General features: G+C 45.0%; 1 protein-coding gene across 1 annotated transcript in view; it reads right to left on the bottom strand.

Annotated features, from left to right (window-relative positions):
• The window catches only part of LOC109872862 (UV radiation resistance-associated gene protein), a 131,529-nt gene that overhangs the window by 38,527 nt on the left and 68,910 nt on the right, over positions 1–24,092 (bottom strand). Inside the window, exon 13 of the mRNA XM_020464242.2 lies at positions 20,263–20,338. Coding sequence (XP_020319831.1) covers positions 20,263–20,338 — 76 coding nt within the window. The remainder of the gene's footprint in view (positions 1–20,262; positions 20,339–24,092) is intronic.

A 24,092-nucleotide genomic window follows, 5' to 3' on the forward strand; every position in this document is an offset into this window, starting at 1 on the left:
TAAAAAAAGCCAGACTACGGTTTGCAACTGCACATGGGGACAAAGATGATACTTTTTGGAGAAATGTCCTCTGGTCTGATGAAACAAAAATAGAACTGTTTGGCCATCATGACCATCATTATGTTTGGAGGAAAAAGGGTGAGGCTTGCAAGCCGAAGAACATCATCCCAACTACTATTATTCTGACATTTCACATTCTTAAAATATAGTGGTGATCGTAACAGACCTAAAACAGGGACATTTTTACTGGGATTAAATGTCAGGAATTGTGAAAAACTGAGTTTAAATGTATTTGGCTAAGGTGTATGTAAACTTCCGACTTCAACTGTAAGTAGTTAGACCCTTTACTCAGTACTTTATTCAATCACCTTTGGCAGTAATTACAGCCTTCTTGGGTATGACGCTACAAGCTTGGCACACCTGTTTTTGGGGAGTTTCTCCCATTCTTCGCTGCAGATCCTCTCAAGCTCTGTCAGATTGGAAGGGGAGCGTCGCTGCACAGCCATTTACAGGTCTCCCCAGAGATGTTCGATCGGGTTCAAGTCCAGGGCCAATCAAGGAAATTCAGAGACTTGTCACGAAGTCAATCCTGTGTTGTCTTGGCTTTGTGCTTAGGGTCATTGTCCTGTTAGAAGGTGAACCTTCATCCCAGTCTGAGGTCTTGAGCGCTCTGGAGAAGGTTTTCATCAAGGGTCTCTGTACTTTGTGCCGTTTATCTTTCCCTCGATCCTGACTAGTCATCCCCACAGCATGATGCTGCCACCACCATGCTTCACCGTAGAAATGGTGCCAGGTTTCCTTCAGACATGACGCCAAAGAGTTCAACCCTGGTTTCTTCAGACCAGAGAATCACATTTCTCATGGTCTGAGAGTCCTTTAGGTACCCTTTGGCAAACTCCAAGTGGGCTGTCTTGTGCCTTTTACTGAGGGGCTTCCGTCTGGCCACACTACCATCAAGGCCTGATTGGTGGAGTGCTGCAGAGATGGTTGTTCTTCTGGAAGGTTATCCGATATCCATAGAGGAACTCTGGAGCTTTGTCAGAGTGACGATTGAGTTCTTGTCCACCTCCCTGACCAAGGCCCTTCTCCCCCGATTTCTCAGTTTAGCCCGGCTGACCAGCTCAAGGAAGAGTCTTGGTGGTTCCAAACTTGTTCCATTTAAGAATGATGGAGGCCACTGTGTTCTTAGGGAACATTTTTTTCTATCCTTCCCCGGTTCTGTGCCTAGACACAATTCCGTCACGGAGCTCTAAGGACAATTGCTTCAACCGTATGGCTTGGTTTTTTCTCTGACATGCACTGTCAACTGTGGGACCTTTCCAAATCATGTCCAATCACAGGTGGACTCCAATCACGTTGTAGAAACATCTCAAGGATGATCAATGGAAACAGGATGCACCTGAGCTCAATTTCAAGTCTCACAGCAAAGGGTCTGTTATTTAATTAGAATACATTAGCAAAAAAATCTAAAAACCGCTTTGTCATTATGGGGTAGTGTGTGTAGATTCATGAGGGAAAAAAGTATTTAATCCATTTTAGAATAAGGCTAATGTAACAAAATGTGGAAAAAGTCAAGGGGTCTGAATACTTTCCAAATGCACTGTACATGCATGTGCATGACTTAAGAATGTATGTCTGTAGTCAAACACTACCTTAACTACTTCGCCACATGTCTGTTTAAGTATTGGCACTGTGTGGTACCTTCGGGCACCATGTGGGCAGCTCGTGGGACAGGGGGGACAATTATTCTCCACACAGACAAGCTGTAGCCAGCCCAACAACCGAACGAACGGGTGTTAGACGTGTTTAACCCAAAGAGAGGCGTTTCCATGGGGACCTGAAGTCCCACGCCCTGAGTGGCAGCCTACACCAATTAGTGTAGTTTTGTGGGAAGGAGGGTGACGAAGATGGAGGCAATTTCAATTCAAGTCCAATCAAATGCACAAAAAGAACCCATCCACCCCGACACCCCCTTTAAAGCAAGGCAGTGTTTATTTAACTAGCTCTTTCATTAGCCACTTAACTCCTCTTTCTCAAACAACTGTGAAACGATTTTGTGGGCCCTGGGACAGTCAGAGGCCCTCCAGTCCTGCTACAGCTCAGCTCATCACAGACACTTCATTAATAAGATTTGGGAATGGCTTTGGCTCGATGGGGAGGGATTACATGACAGTAAGGGCTGACACCATCCATAACCCTCACTCTCCCAGTCAGAGTAATGCAGCCTGACATCAGGGGTGCTAGGAAGGGAGGGAGCCTCCCTAATGGGGTGAGATTTTATTTGATGGGAGGGGAGCGAGGGGAGTGTGGAGAGATTCTGACATCCTCACAATATCTGTGTTTGTGGGATACATGCTTAAGGGAGAGGGGGAGAGAGACAGATTGATTCTGCTGGGATTTTTCACAATGAGTAGAGTTTAAGGAGCAGATCTGTTAAGTCAGATGAAAAGGACTGCCGCTCTGAGGAGAGAGGAGTAAAAAAAAAGACCTGAATGAAATCCAAAGGAGAGTAGGGGGAAAAGGAAAGGAGGAGTGACTAGTAATGAAGAGAGAGAGAGCGAGAGAGAGAGAGAGGCTTGACACGGCCCAGACAGAATGGTTGATATTTTTTAAACATCGACCAGATGGGGCCAGCATTGTTTTATTCCAAAAGCTGTTTAATTTCATTGAGGTGGAATAGGCCTTGCAGATGATGAAAAGCCATTCAGCCAGAACGCACATGAGAAAGGCACACAGAGCATTTTGATGAATATACTACAAAAACAAGTTTTCTGAACTTGCTGACATAAAATATAATTCACACGACTTGAGGGAGAAAAGCGAGCTTCGTGCTTGGCCGGCCCAAAACACCCACAAGTACAGAATTTCATTTTTTTTTGTTTAAGACCTCAGTTTTACACGTTATGACACAGCTCTGATAAGAGGACCAATCTAATCCCAGCAGACGCAGGGAAACTTAATAACTTAATACAACTTAATAAAAACAAACCTGCCACTGACTATGTGAAGTCTTTACATCGTCTACTACTATCTTCTACTACTTATCATACAGTTGTATTATTATTTTCCCTCTGCCCCCCCCCCCCACCACCACCACACCGTCATTCCTCAGATATTATGAAAATGTATTTTGAAGTGGGACTGGCTGGGAGAGAGTTTTTTTGTTGAAATTATTGGTTTTGAAATGTCTAGAGACAGACCCAAACTGTAACCTAACGGCTGGGTTACAGAGGACAACAGACCACACCTGGGTTCAAATAGTATTTAAAATAGCTCAAATACATGAGCTGTGCTTGATTGAGCTTGCCTGGTGAAAGGGAACCAACTAGAGTAGTCCCAAAAGTGCAAACCCAGTGCATCTGGCACTGCAGGCAGGTAACTTCAAACGCTCAAAACATTTGAAAGAATTCAAACACTATTTGAACCCAGGTCTGTCTGGAGCCAGACTCCGGCAAACAAACAGCCTCGGCTACAAATCTCAAGCAGCTGGAAACTTCAGCCACACTATTAAGTTAAATGACGGAGCATTGGAGCCAACACTTTCCTAACACCCATAACCCTTGTTGTTGTGTTCTCCTCTCCCCCTGCAAACTGTGGACGAAACTTTAAAAGCACACAGATAAAAACTTTGATAATGATATAATTTTACTACAGCTTTTCACTGAGGACGCAACATGACAGGTCATAACGGTTTCATCGGATTAAAACACGTTTTCTAATGTGTTCAAGATTTAGGGTCCAATATTGGAAGACCAAATGTGAAGAGACTGCAATCCATCAATGCCTCTTGATGTAGGAATTACAATTGGCAAGAAAAGAAGAGCATGACTAGAAACCAACTCTTTCCACTGATCCCTTTGTCCTCATCAATCTCTTTAACTTCTAGTTTGCAACAATTGTGCTGTCGCCTCCCTTGCAAAGACAGCAGAAAACCCACACACAAGAAAGAGTGTGAGTATGGGGAAACAGTACGCATGATTAGGCCTTTTTCCACACATATATTAAGTGTAGTGGGCTGCTCTGGCACCTCTTTGCGGTGATAGGCAAACCCTGAGCTACTGACCTCAAACCATGGAAATTCAATTAGAGGAATTTAAGTGTTTCACAAAGCCGTAGGTGGCTGTCCAGAGGAATGCCTGTAAAAACCTGGCAACCCATGCAGCCCAGGCGTAATCGCCGCTCCCCGCTCAAGCCCTAAATTGGAAACCACAGGATGGTGACATACAGTGGGGCAAAAAAGTATTTAGTCAGCCACCAATTGTGCAAGTTCTCCCACTTAAAAAGATGAGGCCTGTAATTTTCATCATAGGTACACTTCAACTATGACAGACAAAATGAGAAAAAAAATCCTGAAAATCACATTGTAGGATTTTTTATGAATTTATTTGCAAATTATGGTGGAAAATAAGTATTTGGTCACCTACAAACAAGCAAGATTTCTGGCTCTCACAGACCTGTAACTTCTTCTTTAAGAGGTTCCTCTGGAAATGGAAGACATACAAGACCACTGATAATCTCCCTCGATCTGGGGCTCCACGCAAGATCTCACCCTGTGGGGTCAAAATGATCACAAGAACGGTGAGCAAAAATCCCAGAACTACACAGGGGAACCTAGTGAATGACCTGCAGAGAGCTGGGACCAAAGTAACAAAGCCTACCATCAGTAACACACTACGCTGCCAGGGACTCAAATCCTGCAGTGCCAGACGTGTCCCCCTGCTTAAGCCAGTACATGTCCAGGCCCGTCTGAAGTTTGCTAGAGAGCATTTGTATGATCCAGAAGAATATTGGGAGAATGTCATATGGTCAGATGAAACCAAAATATAACTTTTTGGTAAAGGACAAAGAATGCTGAGTTGCATCCAAAGAACACCATACCTACTGTGAAGCATGGGGGTGGAAACATCATGCTTTGGGGCTGTTGTTCTGCAAAGGGACCAGGACGACTGATCCGTGTAAAGGAAAGAATGAATGGGGCCATGTATCGTGAGATTTTGAGTGAAAACCTCCTTCCATCAGCAAGGGCATTGAAGATGAAACGTGGCTGGGTCTTTCAGCATGACAATGATCCCAAACACATCGCCCGGGCAAGGAAGGAGTGGCTTCGTAAGAAGCATTTCAAGGTCTAGCCAGTCTCCAGATCTCAACCCCATAAAAAATCTTTGGAGGGAGTTGAAAGTGATTTTCTGGATTTTTTTTTCTAATTTTGTCTGTTATAGTTGAAGTGCACCTATGATGAAAATTACAGGCCTCTCTCATCTTTTTAAGTGGGAGAACTTGCACAATTGGTGGCTGACTAAATATTTTTTTGCCCCACTGTATGTATGTACACTGAACAACAATATACATGTAAAATGGCTGTCATTTTAACAGAAGGGATTGACAGTGTTACTCTGCTTCAGCTGGACGGATATACCAAAAAGAACCAAGTAAAAGGTGGTATCGGCAACCTACGTTAGCTTTGGGTGTAAATGTTGGGCCGAGCTCCAAGATCCAGTGGTGCCACTATTCCCTCAAGTGTTAACTGCCTTCCCTGATATGGGTAGGCAGTTAACACTTAAGAGACGGTAACATTGGGCACACTACCACTTCTGCAGTTAAGGGGAACGGGAGCTCTTGGTTCCGGTCGTAAAAGGTTCCACCATAGACCGACCCAATCTACCCATTAAGTGGCTCTGGATAGGTACTGACCATAGCTTACAGCAACATCTGTGATGGAAAATGGAACAAGAACACACAATGACAGGAGCAGCAGTAGCCACACTTCCTCCCTCCAGTAGCAGTGGGCAGCCAGCAGTTCAGGTCTCCCCTCTCCTCCAGACTACCCACACATCTCCTGCTCTCAGACTTGGCCAGAGAACAGTAAACTAAACTCCGGGAGGGAGGGAGGCTGGGGGAGACCTTGGCTGTTCCTATTTGTCTCCCCCATATCCCTCCATGCCTGGAAACATTCATCACTACACTCACTGAGGGAAGAACATTTTATTAATTTATTTAAACAAAAAAATACTGAAGCTGTGTGATACGGAGAACCTGCTGATTTCTTCCAGCTCCAAGGGTGGCCGGTTCATATAGAGAAAACAGAACTGTGTGATATGCAGTGTGTTGCTGCTACTGTATAACAGAAGTTATGAATGTAACTATGGTTCTACGAATACCTGGAAGACCGTCAGTATGGTTGAAAGTATGGATTATATCACTCGCGCTAATTGCAGGTCGAGTAATAATAACAACAAAGTCAAGCTGGTGACGTGACAGCATGGGAGGACATGCCCTCGCGGTTCATATAAAACCGTAAGTCAGACCACGCACTGTCTGATAGTCGTCAGTTCATTTGAAAGTTGGATGACTCATACAAACAAGGTCACAAGGTCGCACTACTAACCTCTGATTAATGAACCAATGCCCCTGAAAGAATGACAGAGCCCATGGTGTGGCAGGATGCAACGTTGACCTTGTAAAATCTTGAGAACAGGGATGTTGACCATGTAGCAGCTGCACATTCAGGGGGATGCCTCTCAGGGCAGCCCAGGATGTGGCAACACTTCGGGTCAAGTGACATATCACACTTACAGGGAGCCCTACACCCTTGTAAGCCTGAGTGATGGCATCCACAACCCAGTGTGAAAGCATCTGCTTGGACAATGCAAGGCCTTTTTCACTTCCACCGAAGAACAAAAACAACTGGTCTGACTTCCTGTAGTGCTCCGTGGCTTGCATATAGTATTTGAGGGAACGGACTGGACACAGGAGATTTGCTCGCTCCTCCTCCACATTCTGGAAAGGAGGGGGGCAGTAGGCCGCCAGCTGGATGACTTGATTGATGTGAAGGGGTGATAAAACCTTAGGCAAAAAGTCTGGATTGGGTCATAAGGTCACGCCTAGGTCATCTGCCTTCCATCGTAGGCAGACCGGGCTCACAGAAAGAGTGTGGAGCTCATTCACAAGTTTCGCAAGTAGCTAAGAGGAAAGCTGTTCTCGGAGATAAAATGGTTATGTCCGGCTTCTTTGTGTGCTCTAAAGAAGGTTTCGTCACAACCTCCAATACTAGTGGCAGGTCCCAGGATGCAGCCGGCGGACACCTTATAAGAATTGGCAGATGAGGTAGTGGGCCACTGCCAATTTTCGATTGATACGTAAATGGTTAGCCAATAAGGCTGAGGCATACACCTTCATGGTATAGAGGCAGAGCGACAGGAGTCCAATAGTTTCTGAAGGAAGCTCAATATAACAGGTACAGAGCAGGACACTGGTTCCTCCGCCCTGGTAGACCACCATTCGGTAAACAGCTTCCAGCGACCAGCATACATCATCCTGGTCGATGGGGCTCTGGCATTCTGTAACGTCTCGATAATAGCAGGATCGCAGCTGATCTCCCTCCAGAAGACTGAGGAGGGTTGGAAACCAGGGTCTCGCTGGCCACAGAAGCCTGTGCTGAGCCTGAGAGACCCTATGCAGCGTTGCTAAGATCAGGGGGGAGTGGCAGTTCGGCGGGAGAGCATACAGTAGGCCCTCTGGCCATGTGTGAGAAAAGGTGTCCATGCCCAGGGGGCTCTTGAACTCTGCCAGAGAAAACCAGAGAGCAGAGAGAGCAGTTGGATGTTTGCTCTGGGGCGAACAAGTCCACGTGTGCTGTTCCAAACCACTGCCATATCATCTTCACTACCTGTGGGTGAAGTCCCCATTCCCCCGGGGGTGGTTTCTGTCACGACAAGAAATCTGCCACCTCATTCACCTTGCCTAGGAGATAAATGGCTTGTAGGGAGGCCAGATGTGGTAGAGCCCATATCAAGAGTTGTTGTGCCACCTGTAGAGATCGTACAGACCTTGTTCCCCCTTGATATGAGGACAGGATTGTGTTTGAGAACCGGCAGAAAGTGATTTAGGGTTAGGTAAACTGTCTGAAGTTCTAGCAGGTTGACGTGCCCTTTCCTCCAGCGGGGGCACCACGTTCCCTGTACAGACCTGTGTTGCTACACTACTCCCCAGCCTCTTAGTGAAGTGTCGGTCATCACTGCTTCCCACCTTGCCGGAATTGATCCGAGAGGGACACCTGTAGTTTGGTAGGCTCTCTTGCTCCACAGTCGCAAAGTAGAGTAGCACACCCTTGTCACCTGTATTTTGGTGTTTCTTTCCTTCTAGGGGTCCAAGCGGAGGTCGTTTAACCACACTTGTAGTGGCCTTAAAGAAAGCAGGCCTAACGGTGTCACTGCGGAGGCCGGCGCGAGCATGTCCATCAGTTGTTGGAATGTTTGTACTTTCACCAATGCATTCAACTGGAATTGTTGCAGAATAACAAGAATGCTGTCTACGCGCTGAAGTATTATACAGTGGGGAGAATAAATATTTGATAACCTGCAAAATCGTCAGTGTTTCCTACTTACAAAGCATGTAGAGGTCTGTAATTCTTATCATAGGTACACTTCAACTGTGAGAGACGGAATCTAAAACAAAAATCCAGAAAATCACATTGTATGATTTTGAAGTAATTCATTTGTGTTGGATGGCCAAGTGGACAGCAGGTCACCGTCCCGGCTATCTGAGTCCTCTGTTGCGGCTCCCATTCTGGATGGTATGCTAGATAGAGGACTGACTCAGAGGGCTTGAAGGAACACATTTTTAGCTTCTCTATCTCAGATGATAAGGAATCGGGGGGGGGGGCCATCAGTTTCGTGGGATTTCCCTCTTTTGGTGGCCCTGGGTGGGTCCTGGCGAACCACACCAGATGCTGGCAAAATTATCAGTGAAGACCAGGCCTTCAACTCTGGCTAGCCGTACTTCCCTCACCTTCACAGGCTGGATGGCGCAGTTAATGCAGGCCAGATAGGGCCTTACGCAGGTGGGCAGGGCACAGATCATGATCATATACTACTTGTAATTCAACTCAACAAAAAGAGCAGCCATGCATGCCCAGCATCACGGTGATGCGGTGTTCTCTCAGCTCAGAATGTGAAGAAAATAAATAATAAAATATCAATAGCAAATATTTCTTATCCTCTCTGGGATATGTGGGACGCTAGCCCACCTCGCCAATAGCCAGTGAAATTGCAGGACGCCAAATTCAAAACAACAGAAATCCCATAATTAAAACTCCTCAAACATACAAGTATTTTACACCATTTTAAAGATAAACTTCTTGTTAATCCAGCCACAGTGTCTGAATTCAAATAGGCTCTACCGCGAAATCACAAACGATTATGTTAGGTCAGCTCCTAGTCACAGAAAACCATAAAGCCATTTTCCAGCCAAGGAGAGCCCTCACAAAAGTCAGAAATAGCTATTAAATGAATCATTAACCTTTTATGATCTTCACCAGATGGCACTCACAGGACTTCATGTTACACAATGTGTGTTTTGTTCGATAAAATTTATCTTTATGTCCAAAAACCTCATTTTAAATTGGTGTGTTATGTTCAGAAATGCATAGTCTCAAACAAACATCAGGTGAAAGTGCAGAGAGCCACATCAAATGACAGAAACACTCATAATAAACATTGATAAAAGATACAAGTGTTATGCATGGAATTATAGATAAGCTTCTCCTTAATGCAACCGCTGTGTCAGATTTCAAAAAGACTATTGCGAAAGCATACCTTGCGATTATGTTTGGTCAGCACCAAGTCACAGAAAAACATACAGCCATTTTCCAAAGAAGGAGAGGTGTCACAAAAGTCAGAAATAGAGTTATAAATATTAACTTACCTTTGATGATCTTCATCAGAATGCACTCCCAGGAATCCCAGTTCCACAATAAATGTTTGTTTTGTTCGATAAAGTCCATCACTTATGTCCAAATACCTCCTTTTTGTTTGAGCGTTTAGTTCACAAATCCAAACTCACGAGGCACGGGCAAGTCCAGGCGAAAGTTCAGACGAAAAGTCCAAAAAGTTATATTACAGTTCGTAGAAACATGTCAAACAATGTATAGAATCAATCTTTAGGATGTTTTTATCATAAATCTTCAATAATGTTTCAACCAGACAATTCCTTTGTCTTAAGAAAGGAAAAGGAATGCAGCTAACTCACGGGCGCGCATGAGACTGCGCTCATGGCATTTTGCCAGACACCTGACTCAAACAGCTCTCATTTGCTCCCCCTTAACAGTAGAAGCCTGAAAAACAAGGTTCTAAAGACTGTTGACATCTAGTGGAAGCCTTAGGAAGTGCAATATAGACATAGACACTGTATATTCGATAGACAATGACTTGAAAAACTACAAACCTCAGATTTCCCACTTCCTGGTTCGATTCTTCCTCAGGTTTTTGCCTGCCATATGAATTATGTTCTACTCACAGACATCATTCAAGCAGGTTTTGGAAACTTCAGATCGTTTTCTATCCAAATCTACTAATTATATGCATATTCTAGCTTTTGGGCCTGAATAGCAGGCAGTTTACTCTGGGCACCTTATTATCCAAGCTACTCAATACTGCCCCCCCAGTCCCAAAGAAGTTAAGCAATATACTGACTCGTCATCTAACTAACATAATAGTAACAGGAAACTATATACAACAGCTACCACAATACACAGTAAGGGTAGAGAGCTACAATAATCTGGCGGGAGCTGTACAGCAACTGCAAAATAATTTTGGGAGAGCCTAGCTATGACCACAGGGCTGGAGCAGGGGGCTTATTTATGTGAAACACGCACGAATGGTTGTTGTTTAGTAAGCCAAGCTGACTACACAGTGGCAGCTAGGTTGAGTTTGTAAACTAGCTCACTAGCTAGCTTGTAGCATGCTAGTAATACAAGGGGAGAGGGAATACCAGGAGGCAATCCGAATCTCACGTTTTATAGCGGTCTAGGCTAACAACCTTCCTAAAAGTGGTTATCTAGGGAAGTAACCCGTTTGAGTTTTAAATAGTTGAAGGACGACTAGTGCCTGGTGGCCTTGATAACTTCTCTCAGCACATATCAAATCTGCAGGCTAAGGTTAAATCTAGACTTGGTTACTCTATCATAATCGCTCCTCTTTCACCCCAGCTGCCAAACAAACCTTGAATCAGATGACCATCCTAAACATGCTAGATTACAGAGAGGTAATTTATAGATCGTCAGGTAAGGTTGCTCTCAAGCGGCTAGATGTTCTATGGCCATCAGATTTGCCACTAATGCTCCTTATAGGACACATCACTGCACTCTATACTCCTCTGTAAACTGGTCATCTCTGTACAACCGTTGCAAGACTCACTGGTTGATGCTTATTTATAAAACCCTCTTAGGCCTCACTCCCCCCTATCTGAGATAACTACTGCAGCCCTCCTCCTCCACATACAACACCATTTCTGCCAGTCACATTCTGTTAAAGGTTCCCAAAGCACACACATCCCTGGATCGCACGTCTTTTCAGTTCGCTGCAGCTAGCGACTGGAACGAACTGCAACAAACATTCAAACTGGGAAGTTATATCTCAATCTCTTCATTTAAAGACTCAATCATGGACATTCTTACTGACAGTTGTGGCTGCTTTGCGTGATGTATTGTTGTCTCTACCTTCTTGCCCTTTGTGCTGTTGTCTGTGCCCAGTAATGTTTGTTCTATGCTTTGTGCTGCTACCACGTTGTGCTTCTGCCATGTTGTGTTGCTACCATGTGTTGTCATGTGTCTTAGGTCTCTCTTTATGTAGTGTTGTCTCTCTTGTCGTGATGCGTTTTGTCTACTTTTATTTACTTTTGGTAGGCCGTCATTGTAAATAAGAATGTGTTCTTAACTGACTTGCATAGTTAAATAAAGATTGAATAAAAATAACAAATAAATATGAGCACAGCAGTGGAGGATATCTTGACAAGGTTAGACGGGGAGTACGGAGGCTAACACACACTCTAGCTGGTGGGCTAAGTCAGCACAAGACAAGGTAGCCCAATATACTTAGATAGAAGGGATAGGAATGGGAGAGCGGTCACACCCACAGGCTGTTGGTGACAGACTGACAGTACACACAGCTCACACAGAGTATAGCTTAGCCTACCGGGACCTGAGAAGATTCAATCCGAAAAACAGGAGTAGCGGAGCAGACAACTTGTGTGAATACGCTAAGGCAACTGTGAGAAGAAATAAGAGATCTGGAAACCCTTCCTATCAAGGGACGCTCAAACACAGAAAGTGTTTGAAAGAAAACAAATCCTATTTGAACACAGGTGTGGGGAGTTCATAAATAATGTGAGAGAGGGTTGGGACTGCTGTCAGAGTTCTCCCTCTCTGGTGCTGTTATTGCTAGACAGTTAACAATCTCTCAATCCAGCGGGCATCAACCCTCTCTCTCCCTTACCCGTTTACTTAACCCACTTACACTGCCAAAAACAATTTCTTGCTTGAAATGTGACAAATAAAGTTGACTAATGAAGTGCTTTTAACTGTCTGAGAAGTTAGAGAGATCCCCTTTAAAGTGGCAGCTTAATGCCATTACAATGTAAACCACATTGTCAGAGGCAGGGGTGTGGAACGGGCTTCGTATTAGATGTAAAGGGCCTATTACCCAGGCAGTTATTCCTCCGCATGTGGCCATATGGGACTTTGCTTTGAGCATCGCAGCTATTCTTCACCACCAGGCTCAAACAAAAACAGACACATGTTTATGACCCTTCCTGCGGTCTCAAAGAGAACTTGACTTGCTCCCTCCCTCCTCAGAGGGACTTGCAGGGGGGCAATGTATAGTGTAGTACATTGAGAAGCTGCATCTCTGGGCGTGTCTGTCCCATCCATTACGCCACAGGTTTACCACATCAATCCCGGTGAAATTGAAAACCGATGTTGCCTTTGTGGAGGAAGAGTAGATCGGCGAGCGTGTGAGTTGCAGCAGGCAGTTTGGTTTGGGAAGCTGATCAACTCCAGGTCCTGCTGTACCTCTTGATGAGGTATGTAATGTGGGTGGGGATGGGATCAGGGTCAGGTAAACAAACAGGGTACAGTGTGTTGCTGCCCTAGTTTGGGGAGGACACAGAAACCTGTTTGTGACGTTTTGCGGAGGCAGATGAGCAGAGCAAAAGAAAGAGGCTGGTTGTTTAAGAGGGGATCGTGCAGAGTGCAGACTGACGCGATATCTTGGATTCTTCAGAACCCTGGATAGACCAGGCTGTGGGGTTGAGTCACGGATCACAAGTCTCTGCACTCCCCAGAAGAAGCAGTCCTCTCCCATAGGAATGAATGGAATTCAACAGTATTTCAATGAAATGTTTCAAGGACAAAGTTACATGTATTTAAGTATTTTTGTTGTTGCTGTAGTTGTAGTGTGGACAGTAACATTAAAAACTTCCTAAAAAGTATACTATAAGGAAAACATTTTAATATATTTTTTTCATTTAAATTGTTTATGTTTAGCTCACATAATATAATTTAAAAGTATGCATTAAGAGATCTGCACTAGAATAAATGTGGCAAAAAAAACAAACGTAGAAATGAATAAATGCATTTCTATAGCTTCCAAATATTGGTTTAAATGTGTGGGGAGTGCCTTCAAAACAGCGCCCCCTGTGAATATAAATAATTGGATACAGACAGTACATGACATACTGTTGTTATTCTGGAGCCTTGTAGGTTGAACGATGAATGACCAAGGGTAAACACACAAGTGTTTAGGGAAATGCCAACATGCGTCCATGGAAAACCTAAAGTAACGTCCACTTCTATCCTCTTCATTTCAGTAATAAATCATTGCCAGCTTATTCAGGTCACAAAGCCCCATTGTCGGCCTGGCTGAAATCCATCCAGAAAATAGAAAATAACAGACCAAGGAAATAAGGTAATAGCTGGAGATCATTTTGACGGGGCGTTGTGAACATTCAGTCAGAGTTACACATGCTATGCAGCTCTGACTGGGTTTGAAAGAGAGGGAAAGCAGCCAATACGGAGGAGGGGTCTGGGTAGAGTTCTAACTCTGTAGCACGATGCCCTGAGTAGTGCTAATATGGTTTCTATCCATCATCAAGTGAGACAAACACAGAAAGATATCCTGCCAAGCAGTTCTCACACCACTCCTGTTGGGGTTCAAAAGGAGCTTTGTCAGAACGGTGAGGAGCGGGTGTTATGTAAAGGAGAGAAAGACTCAAATACTAAGCATGGAGAATAGAAGAGATGGAAAAGAGGGAGTAGGTGATGGTGGAACAAGGAGGGTGGAGAGAGAGAGTGTGAGGGGAAGGGAAAGAGACAGAGTTGTAAAACTGATGCATTCTATACACGGATGGCTAGGATACGTAAACAAATAAACCACCAAAAATAGCTGACGGCATCTCCACCACTCCACATCATTATTATCATCGTCATAATCATTGGTTAAGATCACTCTCCAATCAGACATCCTGCCAGCCAAGCTAGAACACCTTCTGCCTTCTTTTCCAACCGCTGGGCTCCACCAATAACAATTATCTTTATTATTGTCATTCATTCGTTATGATCACTCTAAAATCAGGCTAGAACACCTGCCTTTTCCAACCGCTTGGCTCCAGCAATAAAAGCTAGCTACGTCCCAGCTCATGCTCCTGTTCCCAACGCAGCATCCTGGCAGCCCTGCCAGGCACCTCCACTAACCACAGTGGCTCCTTCATGAGTCAAAGCCTTGTTTTATGGAGCCACCACTCTCTCTCAATGGCTGGTGCATTCCTTCGATGTGCTTCAGACCACCAGTATGGCCAGAGGCACCGCCAAGGGTGCATTGTGGGTAATGAGGTTGTGCTCAGCCAGAGACCTGGAAGCTGGAGTTTGGAGGTTGACAGAGCCATGCAAGTGGAAGGTTTTCCCCATGGACCTTGTTGCTGGGCATGGTGGTGTGCCCATGACTTCTGCCCCCCCCCCCCCCCCCCTTCTGTCAGCTAGCTGAAGGTTGGTCTCGTTTTAATTCCCATGCAACACAGAGCATCCTGCTCCCAGACCAGGCAAATACAATACCCCTGGCTTAGTGACTCAGAGCTAATTGTTGTGCCCCCCAACCCCCTCACCAACCTACCCCTACTCTCGTTCCCCCACCCTTCAACCTTCATATAGCGCATTTTGGAGTCTAATCAGGCCCACATGCCTGTTTCACAAAAGAGCGTATGGATAACAGGGAGGAGAGAGCGAGATAGTTAGAGCGAGAACACAGCAGCATGGCAGAGATCCAGCTTTCCCAGTCTCACAAACTTGGCTAATTTGTCTGTGTGAAACCCAGCATCTGAGGGTTTAGTGATTATGCCCCCTGCAAAGAAACTTTCAACACCTGTGGCCTCCTACTTAAGATACAGTAACGTTATATAACACCTGTTACCATTTCAATATAAAGTATGCTCCAGCTTCTGGCACAGAGGGGGGTGCTCCCTCACTTCATAACGTAGTTCACTCATTCAAAGGGGCTAGAATAGGACAGGCCCCTCCGGGAGAAGCACAGGGCATTAGCAACGCTTAAATCATGTTACTGGGGTGCAAATAGGGACCAGAGTGCAAAGATGCATGTTAACAAACTTTCAAATGTCTCCACTTCAAATCCTAGTATCCATTTGGGAGTCGTTTGTGTTACAATGCCATTTGCAGACCGCACAAGGAAGGAAAAAGGAGGGCAAACGGGGTTCTGTCCAAGTAACAAGATGGCGTCAACAGACACGCTGGCCCTGTTTCAAGCTTCTAGTCAACTTTGCAATATTTCGTTTTTTTGTTATTATTTATATTTTATTCTCAGAACGTTTCTTGTATTATTACGTACTGACAGAAATAACTTTTGGATATTAGATCAGCGGTCACACCAGAAATTGACCAGAAATTCGACTTGAATTTCCCGATGCAGCTCTAAGAGGTAGAAGGACTGGGGCCCTAGTCAGACTCAGGGGGCGTGCATACCATCCACCACTGTTGAGTATATTACTCACTAACGCTCACTCCTTTGACAAAGTAGAGGAGCTCAAGGCGAGGATCTCTTTCCAGAGAGACATCAGGGACTGTAAAATACAGTCATGGCTCTCTCTGGATATATTGTCCCCATCCATCCAGCCAGCGGAGTTCAAATCAAATTTAATTGGATACATTCACATGGTTAGCAGACGTGTAGCGAAATGCTTGTGCTTCTAGTTCTGACAGATTACTTGTTAGAGCTTACTGCACTAACAATTCACCAACAACTACCTAATACACACAAATCTAAAGGGGTGAATAAGAATATGTACATATAAATATATGGATGAGCGATGGCCGAGCGGCATAGGCAAGGGGCAATAGATGGTATAAGGTACAGTATATACATATGAGATGAGTAGTGTATTAACATTATTAAAGTGGCACCGTTTCAAGTGACTACTGATCCATTAATTAAAAAGTGGCCAGTGATTTGAGTCTATGTAGGTAGCAGCATTTCTGAGTTAGTGATGGCCTGATGGCCTTGAGATAGAAGCTGTTTTTCAGTCTTTTTCAGTCTATCGGTCCCGGCTCAGGTGGTGGTTGTCCTTGATATTTTTGGCCTTCATGTGACATCAGGTGCTGTGGGTGTCTTGGAGGGCAGGTAGTTTGCGATGTTTTGTGCAGACCGCACCACCCTCTGGAGAGCCTTGTGGTTGAGGGCTGTGCAGTTCCAGCCTGTGATATAGCCCGACAGGATGCTCTCGTTTATGCATCTGTAGAAGTTTGTCAGGGTTTTTGGTGACAAGCCAAATTTCTTCAGCCTCCTGAGGTTGAAGAGGCGTTGTTGCACCTTCACCACACTGTCTGTGTGGGTGGACCATTTTAATTTGTCCGTGATGTGTACGCTGAGGAACTTAAAACTTTCCACCTTCTCCACTACTGTCCTATCGATGTGGATAGGGGGGTGCTCCCTCGGCTGTTTCCTGAAGCCCCCGATCATCTCCTTTGTTTTGTTAACGTTGAGTCAGAGGTCGTTTTCCTGACACCACACTCCGAGTGCCCTCACCTCCATGTAGGCAGTCTCGTCGTTGGTAATCAAGCCCACTACAGTTGTGTCTTCTGTAACCTTGATGATTGAGTTGGAGGCGTGCATGGCCACACAGTCGTGGGTGAACAGGGAGTACAGGAGGGGGCTGAGCCCACATCCTTGTGGGGCCTCAGTGTTGAGGGTCAGGGAAGTGGCAATGTTGTTTCCTACCTTCACCACCTGGTGGGCGGCCCGTCAAAGTCCAGGACCCAATTGCACAGGGTGGGGTTGAGACCCAGGGCCTCTAGTTTGATGATTAGCTTGGAGGGTACTATAGTGTTGAATGTTGAGCTGTAGTCAATAAACAGCATTCTTACATAGGTTTTCCTCTTGTCCAGATGGGATAGGGCAGTGTGCAGTGTGATGGCGATTGCATCGACTGTGGACCTGTTGGGGCGGTATGCAAACTGAAGTGGGTCTAGGGTGGCAGGTAAGGTGGAGGTAATATGATCCTTGACTAGTCTATCAAAGCACTTCATGATGACAAAAGTGAGTGCTACGGGACAGTAGTCATTTAGTTCAGTTATCTTTGCCTTCTTGGGTACAGGAACAATGTTGGCCATCTTGAAGCATGTGGCGACAGCAGACTGGGATAGGGAGCGATTGAATATGTCCATAAAAACACCAGCCAGAAAGCGGGCAAAGACGGTGTTTAGTTTGTCTGGAAGTGTGACGAAGGTGTCCGTGACGTGGCTGGTTTCTTTGGTTAAAGACCTCATTCCATGGTTAAATGATGTGGTTCGTACTTTCAGTTTTGTACGAATGCCGCCATCCATCTACGGTTTCTGGTTAGGGTAGGTTTTAATAGTCACAGTGGGTACAACATCTCCAATGCACATCATAATAAACTCACTCACAGAGTCAGCGTATAAATAGATGTTGTTCTCTGAGGCTGCACGGAACATTTCCCAGTCCGTGTGATCAAAACAATCTTGAAACGTGGATTCCGATAGGTCAGACCAGTGTTGAATAATTCTAGTCACGGGTATATCCTGTTTGAGTTTCTGCCTTTAAGACGGTAGGAGGAAGATGGAGTCGTGGTCGGATTTACAGATGGGAGGGCCTTGTATGCATTGCAGAAGTTAGATAAGCAGTGATCGAGGGTATTACCCACACAAGTACTGCAATCAATATGCTGATAGAATTTAGGTAGCCTTTCTCTCAAATTTGCTTTGTTAAAATCCCCATCTACAACAAATGCAGCCTCATGATATATGGTTTCCAGTTTACATAGAGTCCAGTGAAGATCCTTGAGGGCCGTTGTGGTGTCTGCTTGTGGGAGTATAAACACAGCTCTGACGATAACTGACGAGAACTCTCTTGGGAGATAATATGGCCGGCATTTGATTGTATGGAATTTTAGGTCAGGTGAGCAGAAGAACTTGAGTTCCTGTATGTTGTTATGATTACACCATGAGTTGTTAATCATGAAGCATACACCTCCACCCTTCTTCCCAGAGAGGTGTTTCTCTGCCGGCCTCGATGCATGAAGAAGCCCACTGGCTGAACCGACTCCGACAACAGATTCCGAGAGAGTCCTGTTTCTGTGAAACAGAGAATGTTACAATCTCTGTCTCTCTGGAAGGCAACACTCGAATTTCATCTACCTTGTTGTCAAGAGACTGGACATTGGCGAGTAGGTTGAGTTACTCTTATATCCAATAGTTCTTCCTGGCTGTATGTAATAAGAATAAAGATTTTCTGGGGTAACAATGTGGAGAGAGGGGAAATGGCCAGGCATGATCGGCTATGAAAAGCCAACTGACATTTACTCCTGAGGTGCTGACTTGCTGCACCCTCGACAACTACTGTGGTTATTATTATTTGACCATGCTGGTCATTTATGAACATTTGAACATCTTGGCCATGTTCTGTTATAATCTCCACCCGGCACAGCCAGAAGAGGACTGGCCACCCCTCATAGCCTGGTTCCTCTCTAGGTTTCTTCCTAGGCTTTGGCCTTTCTAGGGAGTTTTTCCTAGCCACTGTGCTTCTACACCTGCGTTGCTTGCTATTTGGGGTTTTAGGCTGGGTTTCTGTACAGCACTTTCAGATATCAGCTGATGTAAGAAGGGCTATATAAATAAATTTGATTTGATAATGTCGCACATCCACCACTGGCCCAGTGTGTGTGTGTCGCTGTGTAACCAGAGTTGTGCTTTGTGACAGCAGCCAGATGCTACACACCGTGGCAGCTCAACCCCGGCCGGGCGCAACGTAAGGAGCACATTAAATCCCTAGAGAGAAAAACGTAAAAAAAATATAAAAAAATAATAACAACCGGCCGGCCGGGGTTGAGCTGCCACGGTGTGTAGCATCTGGCTGCTGTCACAAAGCACAACTCTGGTTACACAGCGACACACACACACAGGGCAGTCTTACAACCAGTATTTTAACTCTAAACTTGGCAGAGAAGCAAAAGAGACAGAATATTTAGGGCAACTTACCACAGAAAAAGGTCACCAGGCTATAACTCTAAAAAAAACTGGAAATATATGGAATTTAAATCATAAAAATACAAACATACCGTGAAAAAACTGTTTCTAGATTTCAGTTTTGTTGCATAAAGCACATACTCTAGAATTTTTCAACATAAAACACTATTTACCCGGGATCCACACATATTGTCCAAAATAAAGAGTACTGCTGATGAAGGTCATAACGTGCACCCTTTACCACTCTCCTTGGGGATTTTCAGTCTAGGCTTATTTTAATTTGCTGTCTAAAGTGTTCCCCCACATCTCTTTCTCTTTTGTTGTTGGACAAAGGCGGATGGCAGCAGTTTGGATAGCAGCTAGCTAGCAGGTTGCGTCAAAGTCCAAACCTCCCAAAATGCAGTCATTTGAACCCAGCCACCTGTTGGAGTTAATTGCCCAGCCTAATAAATACACTGGAGAGATTCGAATTCCTTCATTCCACATTCTCACCGCTGGCTTGAGAAAGAGACAGCGACAGGGAATGGAATGCAAATGTATATATTTGGTGCTAAATGATTGAGGGAGGGGGGGGACTCACACAGGTCAACACATTAGATTCACTTTCATCAGCCCAGACAGGGCAAGAGTTTGGCCCCTTTTCCAGAGAAGAGAAGAGTGAGTGAGTGTCTGCATGCATCCCAGTTTTTCCATATTTTTATTGAGAGTTCCCAGGCCATTCAAAGGGATAGGAACACAGGAACAAGGCTCCAGTACAGATGGACATGATTGAGCCATCCAAAACATGTGTAACAACCTGTAGACCACTGCAAACTCTAAGGCTGTTTCCCACACAAGACCTTTTCAGTGCCATCAGACCACCTGACATGTTTGTCACATCTTACCCGGGAAATAGTTGGAATGCGTATGTCTCTGACAGATATGCGAGTGGTCCATGGTCTTACCTGGGCGATGTTCTTGTTGATCAGGTAGACTCCATATTCAAACTGAAAGCGTTCTCCTCGAGGGTACAGGGGGAATCTGTGAGAGCAGGGGAAGAGAGGAAGAGGTGATGAGTGTACAGTACTGGAGCAGGTGGTTCACATTAGATTGTATTCTGTTGGTTTAACTTTGTGAGATTCACCAACTAGACTTCTGAGCACTGTGAAGTGAATTCCTTCCCTGTTGACACTGCCATGTATCACTACAGTCCGGACCTGGCAGGGTACAGTTTGGATAGAACACTTCAGCAGAAGCCGAGTGAATCTAGATAAGCCTGTTCTGAGTCTATGATCACATTCACATCGGACCGCTCTCCTCCCACCCCAACCCTCATCTTGTTAAACTAAAATATCAAACAAGCTCCGAACCGTCCAGGCTGCATACTGTAGGCCCATCAAACAGCCTGCCCACCTGCTTCTACACTACAGGGAACAAAGACAGACCGACAGATGGAGAGGCTCAGTGCGATTCCATTGAGCTTTCAGGTGCCAGTCAGATGTCTAGGTAGCAGGGCAGGCAGAAACACAGTGCTGAAAACCCCTGGATTGTTTATGTGGAGATATTGGAGGGATGGCCTCAGGCCGAGCCTGCTGACACCATTAGTGACAACAACACTCTCCTCTCATTCCATTATGGCTAAAGTCAGCCTCATCCCCCATGAAGAACAGTTCCTGTCATTATGTGCTTGTCTGCTACCCAACTGAGAGGATGTACTGAGAGACACGCCCAGGGCAGTCTTACTCTGCTTGCTCGCTCACACACACACACACACACACACACACGTTAACCCTGTACAACAACTGACTTCTCTTCTGCTGTCAGGCTCAGCAGTCAGTCTGGGCAGGAGGTGTGAGCGAACATCCGGCCCTCTTCCCTCCCCTCATCCATATCTCGCCGAGGAGCGCAGGGCGAGAGTCGGGAAGCCCTCCTTATCACGCCACTGGTACATCACTGTTACAGGGCAAGGTGCATGAGGTACTGACTGTAGCCCTAACAGAGCTGCCGTAGCTAGACTATCTCTAATGCTTTAACGCTTTAGTACACACTGAAGTCCTAGTCCTTATCGTCTGTCCAACCATACACACAATAAATTATGTTTCTTGTGAGGTGCATTACATAGAAACTCTTCACCAAATAAAGTAGACACATATTAGACACTGTTCATTTGACAGATGGAGGGAAACACTGTAGTAGCCACACAGCCGGAGACACTTGTTCTACTCCTACATACTCTGACTAGTCAAACCCCAGAGGAAGCTACGTGCCAGTGGTAATATCTCATGACCAGGAAATAACTAACAGAGGGAGAAATAACATCACACACACGGTCATAGCAGGCATTCCAACAATCACATTCTCCTGACAACATATGATTAGTTTGCTGATGAGACGGACAGAGAGAGAGGCTGACATGCGCACACACACAGAAAAGCAAAAGGCACACATGAACACACACACAGTTTGCCATCACGGGGAGGTGATTAATGAGTGCAGTCCAGTGGGTCTGAAATCACATTGAAGGGACTCCAGTTCACCAAATACCAGGAATTCCTCCAATACATCCAGTAAAGTGAAATATATTATAACACACCAGCAGGGGGAGGGGAAGAGGAAGTCAGAGGTGCCAAAGAGTGGGGGGGGATATAGGGAAGTAGAGAGAGCAGTTAGAGAAGAGACAGCTAGCAGTTAGAGAAGAGACAGCTAGCAGTTAGAGAAGAGACAGCGAGCAGTTAGAGAAGAGACAGAGTTGGAGAATAGAGAGAGAAAGAAGAGCCAAGGGATGAAGAGAGAAGGAGAGGGAAGGGAAGAAAGAGAGAGTAAAGAGGGGAGTTGGAGTGGAAAGCAGTGATTTTTATCACTGGGCCGGTCTTGTCTTGGAATCTGTGATAAAACAATCTGTTACACAAGCGGGATGAAGTCACCATCAGCCTTGGAGCAGCTCTCCAGCTCTCCATCCATCCACAGGCCAGAACACACAGACACACCTCCCCTTTCTTGGTTCAATTATAATTCCTCTCTCATCAGACAAACGCACACAGACATGCACACACACACATGCATGCATACACAAATGTATGCGCACGCACGCACCCTGCCACCCACCACAGGTTTCCTTTCTTTCATGAAAACAGATCTATTACTAGCATGTCCCGACCCTCTAACACACCCCTCCTCTGGCAGCTCTGTTGAGTGCCATCTCTTTGCACATGGAAAACTAAATATGACACTAACAGGCACCATGACCAACACTGTCTAAAAAAATAAAAAAATATATACAGTGGGGCAAAAACGTATTTAGTCAGCCACCAATTGTGCAAGTTCTCCCACTTAAAAAGATGAGAGGCCTGTCATTTTCATCATAGGTACACTTCAACTATGACAGACAAAATGAGAAGAAAAAAATCCAGAAATTCACATTGTAAGATTTTTAATGAATTTATTTGCAAATTATGGTGGAAAATAAGGATTTGGTCACATACAAAAAGCAAGATTTCTGGTACTCACAGACCTGTAACTTCTTCTTTAAGAGGCTCCTCTGTCCTCCACTCATTACCTGTATTAATGGCGCCTGATTGAACTTCTTATCAGTATAAAAGACACCTTTCCACAACCTCAAACAGTCACACTCCAAACTCCACTATGGCCAAGACCAAAGAGCTGTCAAAGGACACCAGAAACAAAATTGTAGACCTGCACCAGGCTGGGAAGACTGAATCTGCAATAGGTAAGCAGCTTGGTTTGAAGAAATCAACTGTGGGAGCAATTATTAGGAAATGGAAGACATACAAGACCACTGATAATCTCCCTCGATCTGGGGCTCCACGCAAGATCTCACCCCGTGGGGTCAAAATGATCACAAAAACGGTGAGCAAAAATCCCAGAACCACACGGGGGGACCTAGTGAATGACCTGCAGAGAGCTGGGACCAAAGTAACAAAGCCTACCATCAGTAACACACAACGCCGCCAGGGACTCAAATCCTGCAGTGCCAGACGTGTCCCCCTGCTTAAGCCAGTACATGTCCAGGCCGTCTGAAGTTTGCTAGAGAGCATTTGGATGATCCAGAAGAATATTGGGAGAATGTCATATGGTCAGATCAAACCAAAATATAACTTTTTGGTAAAAACTCAAAGAATGCTGAGTTGCATCCAAAGAACACCATACCTATTGTGAAGCATGGGGGTGGAAACATCATGCTTTGGGGATGTTTTTCTGCAAAGGGAACAGGACGACTGATCCGTGTAAAGGAAAGAATGAATGGGGCCATGTATTGTGAGATTTTGAGTGAAAACCTCCTTCCATCAGGAAGGGCATTGAAGATGAAACGTGGCTGGGTCTTTCAGCATGACAATGATCCCAAACACACCTCCCGGGCAACGAAGGAGTGGCTTCGTAAGAAGCATTTCAAGGTCCTGGAGTGGCCTAGCCAGTCTCCAGATCTCAACCCCATAGAAAATCTTTTGGAGGGAGTTGAAAGTCCGTGTTGCCCAGCAACAGCCCCAAAACATCACTGCTCAAGAGGAGATCTACATGGAGGAATGGGCCAAATTACCAGCAACAGTGTGTGAAAACCTTGTGAAGACTTACAGAAAACGTTTGACCTCTGTTATATACCCTTTGTTGGCAATGACAAAGTATTGAGATAAACTTTTGTTATTGACCAAATACTTATTTTCCACCATTATTTGCAAATAAATAAATAAAAAATCCTACAATGTGATTTTCTGGATTTTTTTTCTCATTTTGTCTGTCATCTATGACGAAAATTACAGGCCTCTCATCTTTTTAAGTG

Source organism: Oncorhynchus kisutch, linkage group LG28, assembly GCF_002021735.2.
Source record: "Oncorhynchus kisutch isolate 150728-3 linkage group LG28, Okis_V2, whole genome shotgun sequence".
In the NCBI taxonomy this organism is placed as follows: domain Eukaryota; kingdom Metazoa; phylum Chordata; class Actinopteri; order Salmoniformes; family Salmonidae; genus Oncorhynchus; species Oncorhynchus kisutch.